We start from the raw sequence: 7,851 nt of genomic DNA on the forward strand, positions 1-7,851 counted from the left end.
CTTGGAGGCCAAGATGGCCAAACTTCATCTCTCATACTTTGGACACATTGTTAGGAGGGACCAGTCACTGGAGAAGGATATCATGTTTGGTAAGGTGAGGGTCAGAGAAAAAGTAGAAGACCCCCAACGAGATGGATTGGCCAAATGGCAGCATCTATGGACTCAAGCGTGACAACAGTAGTGAGGTTGGCCCAGGATGGGGCAGTGTTTCGTTCTGCTGTGATAAGGTCACTATGGGTCGGTACTGACTCCATGGTACCTAACAACAAGAACAACAACAGGAGTCAATTCTGCCTTCTTTTTCTTCATACCTAACACAATTATTTCCTCCAGAAAAAATTTTTCTCATCATATTCTTGCTGAAAAATCTTTTAATGGTGTTTCTTACCTGCAGAGTAAATTCCAAATTTAATTCCAAGCATAATCTGTGCATAATCTGCTTTTCTAGATTCATTTTTCATTCCTTCATTATATAAATCTTTACTCCAACTTAACCTGATCACTCACCACGTCCTAAACATACTAGCAATGAAATTTGCTGTCCTGGGTTGCTATGAGTGATAACCAACTCAACAGTACTAATAACAACATGCTTGTGGATAGAATTCTATTTGGGAATGGGTTGTATTTTCAGTTAATTATCTTGAGATATACATGAGTTTAAATGCAAGCTAAATGTTGCAATGGGAGAAAAGATTCAAGCCACATGAAAATCACCTGAGAGCAGAAGCTCAAACAGCAGACAGAAAAAGGAGCCTTTCCCTAGATCTAGCACCTTGAATGTGGATTTCTGGCTTCCTAAACTGTGAAAAAATAAATTTCAGTTTGTTAAAGCCGTCTGTCTGTGGTATTTCTATCACAGCAGCACTAAGAGATTGGTTTTGCATTTATATATATCTCCTGGGAAACTTGGTGATTCAGGAAGAAACATAAATCCAAAGCAAAGGGAGGTTATTAAAATATTATTTCCTGTTGTATTATGGAACTCAAGAAGAGAATAAACATACCGATTACTTGCATGGCTGGTTCCACGTCTTTTGTGGCCTCTTCCAACAACGACAGCAGCTTGGCTGATATCTGATGCACGGATTCGATGTTGCTAAACAAGCTATCCACATCCAGCCTATCAATCTGAAGAAACACAAACATTGAGCATCAGCTGACAGAGAGGGATTATATTTAGGATGCTTTCTCCTGCAAAGTAGTAAGCATTTTATAAATTTGCCCATGCTGCCTCTAGCAACCATTTCTGTAAATATTCTTATTTGGGATTTCTGGAGTAAATGTGGGACTTCTGGTGTGATGCTGTAGGATCAGCACTGGACTTCAAACCACAAGGTCTGCAGTTCAAATTCACCAGCAGCTCCTCGGAAACCCAATATATTGTCACTGTGAGTTGGAACCGACTTGATGGCACGTCATAACAACAACAGAGTAAATGTGTAGTTTTTCATCCAAGAAATTGGGATGACCCATCTGTTACTTGTCTTTTTCTTAGTTTTGAGTAAGTTTTAATGACTCGAGTATACATCTACACATTCCTACAAGAATCAGATTGGGAAGAAAATTTGGGCATCCTGATAAGTATTTGCTCTCTATGATTGGAGCTCTGTTCAACCCCACCAAATCCACCATCAGCTACACAGGAGAAAGATGAGGATGTCAGCTTCTGTAAACATTTACGGAACTCACCTTTGTGGCCCAATTATCAGCCAAGCAGTAGAGAGGTTTATTGGGGGAAGGGGCAACAGCACTAGTAAGGTATGCTCACCATGGAATGGTCAATCTTTCAAATCAAAAGGGCAACATTTTCCTAAGGACAAAGTTGAGAAAGGATAGGAAGGTGAGTGTAATGCAAACAGGAACCACAGGAAGGAAGTGGGATAACTGCTGCTGCATGGAGGGAACTGTAACCATTGTGATGAAACAAAGTGGATGACTTGTTGAATGAAAAGCTGATGATCTTGTCTGTAAACCTTCACTCAATTCACACAAAAAAAGTGAGCAGCGATCAGAGGGGCCAGCTGAAAGAAGGGCCAGGTGTTGAGTGTATTTTTTAGCCCTGGAGTCCTTATACTGTGTAACTCCTAGATCCAAGGAAAGATGGATGCCAAGACCCATAAAGATCTGCAAGGAAGGCTGGGCCTATAATTATGCTAAAAGGAGACAAGGACCTTTTTCCAGAGTCTGAATTTAGACTCCTGCCCTCCTAAACTGTGAGGAAATAAACTTCTGTCTGTTTAAAAAAAAAAAAAAAATTACAGTTTCAGAACCCTACGTAGAGTCATTATGAGTCAGAATCAACTCAATGGTTATGGGTGGGTGGTAGGTGCCTTCTATCAAGCTATGTGGAAGCTCTGGGTTGCACAGGGAAGTGCACAGCTACTAACTGAAAGCTACCTGAGAAGAAAGGCCTGGTTTTCTGCTTCTGAAAGGTCAGGGTAATGAAAAACCTATGGAGCACGGTTCTGCTTTGCAATATACGTAGTTGCCATGAGCCAGAATCAACAATATAGTAACTGGTTTTATGAAGATGTGTACTAGAGTATATGAATCTAGATTACTCCACGACTTATATAGAAGAACTGAAACCTTAGTCTAAAGCAAGTGTTGATTTTCAAAGCTGTTTTAAGATCACAGATATTCTAAAAGTGATCACAGTAGTTATATTGGATTGCTTCTTGCTTTTTATTTCTTAAAAGATATCCTGAAAGAAACGTGGATGGAAAACTTTCCCAAACATGTTTTACTAATAAAATATTTACCGTATTTTGTAAATGCATGTATACCTACAGAAAGCATTAGAGTCCTGGTATGGCACTGTAGCATAAGCACTAGACCTCAAGCCAGTTTGAACTGCAACGTCAGTGATTCGAACTCATCAGCCACTCCTCAGAAACCCTACACAGGGCCACTATGAGGCGGAACTGACTCGAAGGTAACTTAACAACAACAAACAACAATAGATGATGCTTATAATTATTTATTCACTCATTCAACCCTTTATCAAATATTTCTTGAGCACCTTCTATGTGCCATAATTAACAGGTCACACAAAATTTGCTTGCTATATTTGGTCAAACATTTAACTAACTCACCCCAAATGTGATGGCTAGAATTATAGTTGCCTTGGTAGGCCCCGATCAAATGATTTCATGGACCTTATCTGGTAGCGTAGTGGTTACGAATCGGGCTGCGAACTGCAAGGGCAGCGGTTCGAAACTACCAGCTGATCCGCAGGAGAAAGATGAGGATTTCTGCTCCCGTAAAGATTTACAGCCTCGGAAACCCTATACAGGGTTGCTATGAGTCGGAACCGACTCCACGGCACACAACAACAACAACATGTGGCCTGTGAGCCAGATGTTCCCCATCCCTGTCTTAAAGTTTTTAAGCCAGTGTTTCATAAAATATTCTTTCATTAAGCACTCAATTTAATAGGAGAGGGCACATGTGACTCTTTTGCCTGAAATCAATGGATGGTTCAAAATATCCTATTTCTATACTGGGATATGTATTTAATGTTATATAAAGTATATAAAAGGCATGTAACACCTATATGGCTTGTTTATTATCATTTTAAATATCTCGGAAGTCACATATCTCTGAGTACCACTGCTGAGTATCTCTGATTAAACACATTACTTATCCTAAGGCATAGCTTTATATATTGGGACTTAATTTATAAGGTATAACATTATATAGTACAAAGTTACGTAGGAATAAAACTTTTGTAGACTGGTTTGTATTTTAAATGAATTAGTTGTATAGTTATGAAAATCATTCTTTGAAATGAATCCTTTTAAAATGAGAAATTCCATCCAAAGACAGAAAATCAGATTTAATTCATATTGCTGTTGTTATTATGTGCCATCAAGTCTGTTTTGACTCATAGTGACCCTGTATAGGGCTTCTGAAGCTTTTCAATTTTTTTTGTGGGAGCAGAAAGCCTCATCTTTCTCCCACGGAGTGGTTGGCAGACTTGAACTGAAGACCTTGTGGTTCAGAGTCCAATATTTATCTTCCTTAATTAATGGAGTCCAGGACTGCTAACTGCAAGGTTAGTGGTTCAAACCCAACAACTGTTCCTTGGAAACACTATACAGGTTTGTTATAAGTCAGAACTGACTTGACAGCACTTAACAACATATCACTTTCAGTACTAAGAGGCACCTGACCCAAGCCATGGTATTTTTGATCTATCTATCTATCTATCTATCTATCTATCTATCTAAACATATATATATATATATATGAGAAAAAAGCTGGAAGTAAGACAAAGGAAGAGTTGATGCCTTCAAATTATGGTGTTATTGAAGAATGTGGAATAGAGCATGGACTGTCAGAAGAACAAACAAATATATCTTGGGAGAAGTACAGCCAGAATGCTGCTTAGAAGAAAGGATGTAGAGAGTCAATGAAAAAGAGAAAAATCTGTAATGGCACAGTTTGACGGTGGCTGCAACAATGTGCTAAAACAGCAAAGATTGTGACAATGGCGTAGGACCAAGCAATGTTTGGTTCTATTGTCCATGGAGAGGGTCACTATGAGTTGAAACCAACTGGATGGCACCTCACAACAACAACAGTTCTATTAATATTTCATTTTATTGTACATAGCTTATACTGAGGAAAATATAATATTTTACTTATTATTTCATATATCATTTTAACTTCTCTGTAAAATATGAATTTTTCCCTATAAAAATTAAAGATGGGAAAGCTAATGCAAAGTGTAAAGAGTGTCATACTTAAAATTATGCAAAGAGCTAAGTAAAGAATGTTGTTGCTGTTAAGTGCCATCAAGTCAGTTCCGATTCATAGCAACCCTATCTAGGGTTTCCAAGGCTGTAAATCTTTTCAGGAGCAGATAGCCTCATCTTTCTCCCACAGAACAGTTGGTGGGCAAAAACCCCACTGCAGCTGAATCAATACAGAATCAAATTAAAACTACGCTGTAAGGTTTCTGAGGTTGTAAATGTTTACAGACACAGACTACCTCATTTTTCTACCATGGAGTGACTGGTGGGTTCAAATGGCAGCTCAACACTTAACCCATTGCCCCATTATGGCTCCTTGCTAATTAGTACTAATAATAGAGTACTTTGTTGTCTTTGTTTATTTGTTTGCTCCTGACTTCTCCACTAAATTGTCACTTCACTTCTACAATCCATTCTCCAAGGTCAGTCATCCTGTATGTCTGTCTTGTTTAGATTATAAATTCATTTAGTAAAAACCTAATTCTGCATTCTATCTAGAATCTTAGCTCAATGTAACACATATTAAATAACAAAACATAGGTTTTAATTACATTTCTTCCTGAAGGACAATAAGGATTAAAACATCAATTGGACTGGTTTCAATTGCTCGTATCACCATAGGCCCATGGGGATTATGTGAATCATAAAATGAATTCATGTCCACTTACTGCTATGCCAAGGAACAAACAAATGTCTGAACCAAATAGGCTTTTAAAACTGGTGGATGATTTTATGATTACTGATAAAAATTCAAGGAAGCATCTATACATTTATTAATCATTTGCTCAAATCTGGTAGTGCTTAAAGAGCTTAGTTGAATTGTGTTTTGAATGGATTAAAAATTCATTAAAAAACACATTTCACCTAATATACATTATTCTAAAGAAAGTTGATATATAACAATTCAAACTTAAAACTCAGAAAAATGAAAAATAAATGTTTCCTTTGACATTTTAACTTCTTGCTTTACAAAAATACTCCTAGGCTATCATTCAAACAGCAAGTTTCCATTACATTGAAACAATTAAGAACCTGTGATTACATCTATGCTGAATTCCTCTAAGTAAAAGGAAACATGCCTATACAATTACATTAATTCAGAGGCCATAATCAGTGTTACTTTTTTCCTCCACAAGCACTTTCCACTTACTGTTTCTAAAGTATGCAATGCGTTTTCCTGCTTTCAAACCTTAGTCTAAGCATTTCACTTTGCTGAAAAATGTTTTATCCTCCTATTAACCTTCAACATTCTACCTATTCACAATGGAATATGATAGTGTTTATCTAGTAGTAGTTTTGTCTATATTTTTGCTTCGACCCACCTTTTTTTGGTGGGGTGGGGGAGTCACAGCTTCTCAATTTTATCTGGTCCTTGTGAAATTGTCAGTTATGCTGTCTGTCCCCTTCCCTGCCACCTACAGCACTAGATTAGCATCAGAGACTAGACAATCAGTATATTCCATGATTCAAGTCAAGTATCCCTAGTTCGGTATCCCTAAGAGAACCCATAAGAAATATTGCTGATTTTTAACAAATGTTGGTAGAGGACCTGGATTGAAGGTCTTTGTATGTAATTTTCTGTCTTCAATAGTCATCTTTGTGAATAAAGTCAACACAGAAAAGCCAAGCCTGACAACATCATGTTAATCCCTGAATCTATCCTTGATTAAAGGAAGGTATCCCTATTACATAAGTAAATTGCCTATTAAAGCTATTTGACTTTAATTTCTATTATCTATAATCATGACAAGACTAATACACTTTTCTTTATTTCTACCTAAAATTTCACTTCCTACAAGAAATTTTTCCTGTTCTCTTTGCCAAAAATAATTCCTTCTTCTGCACCCGCATAACTCTTCCTTTATATATGTCCAGAATCTTAATAAATTTAGTTGCCTCTTTGTCAAAATTAGAATGCTCCTTGAAGTGAGGATGGCAAGATTTTGGTTCCATTTCTTCAGACACATTGCCAGGAAAGAACAATTGCTAGAAATGAACATCATGTTTGGTACAGTAGAGTCATCAAACAAGAGGAAAACCCTCAATGAACTGGGTTAACAAAATAGTCACAACAATTGACTTAAATGAAGATGGCACAGGACTAGGCCACATTTCATTCTGCTATACAAAAAGTCTCCATGAATTGGAGCCCTTTGGATAAGAACAACAACCAAAGTACTTATTTACGACATTCATCTTTGTGTGGGTTATTTGACTACTCATGTAGTCCTGGGCTGCTGGGCTCATACCAATACAAAGCTACTCAATAGAAACTTAACAGGTTGAATACAGTTGAATTTCTACACTTTAAATGCGCTGGGACTTTGAATAACAAGTATTTGTAAATGAAAAGTGATTTAAAGAAAGATAAAATTATCAAATTTGGTTATTCAAGGTATTATACAAAGTGGATGTTTTATCATCTTGTACCTAAAAATTTTTAAACTTATTTTTGTGAATTGAGTGAGAATTTATAGAGCAGATCATCAGTTTTACATTCAGCAAATCATATACTTGGCTTCAGTACAATGATTGCAATCCCCTCCCTGTGTCTCCCACTACCTTCATCTTTCCTCTATAAATCTCCCTCTTGTTGTAAATATTGCCTGCCTGTCACCCATGTTAACATGTGTCTACCCTGTAGACCTTGAATAATGTTCTCTTCCTCTTGTCCCTTTCACCATCATTGATGGTTTCTTTTATTAAGCAAACCTTTTCTTAACTTTTTACAGCATTGATCCTATACAATATTTGTCCTTTGGTGACTGACCAATTTCACCCAGCAAAATGCTCTCCAGGTTCATCCATTTTGCAAGGTGCTTCACAGATTTATTTTTATTCTTCAATGTTGCATATTGTTCTATTGTGTATAGGTACCAAAGTTTGTTCACCTTTCTTCTGTTGGTGGGCATTGAAGCTGTCTCTGTCTTTTTGATGTGTCTCTTGTAAAAAGCGTATTGAGAATCCAATGTCCAAGTTACCCATCTCCGTCCACTCTGTATGTGGAGGGGGTGGGACTGATTCTTGCTGTAGGGATTTGTTCCTTCTTTTGAGTTGCTGCTCCATAGGTATAGGTCAAGTTCATCAGATT

At 37.2% G+C, this 7,851-nt stretch overlaps 1 protein-coding gene across 1 annotated transcript in view; it reads right to left on the reverse strand.

Moving 5' to 3' along the window:
• Nucleotides 1-7,851, reverse strand: part of ARHGEF38 (Rho guanine nucleotide exchange factor (GEF) 38) — a 193,392-nt gene that overhangs the window by 99,386 nt on the left and 86,155 nt on the right. The window contains exon 3 of the mRNA XM_006874555.1: nt 1,008-1,131. Within this exon, the coding sequence (XP_006874617.1) occupies nt 1,008-1,131 (124 nt within the window). The remainder of the gene's footprint in view (nt 1-1,007; nt 1,132-7,851) is intronic.

This window comes from Chrysochloris asiatica, unplaced genomic scaffold (genome assembly GCF_000296735.1).
Source record: "Chrysochloris asiatica unplaced genomic scaffold, ChrAsi1.0 scaffold00285, whole genome shotgun sequence".
NCBI classification, from domain to species: Eukaryota; Metazoa; Chordata; class Mammalia; order Afrosoricida; family Chrysochloridae; genus Chrysochloris; species Chrysochloris asiatica.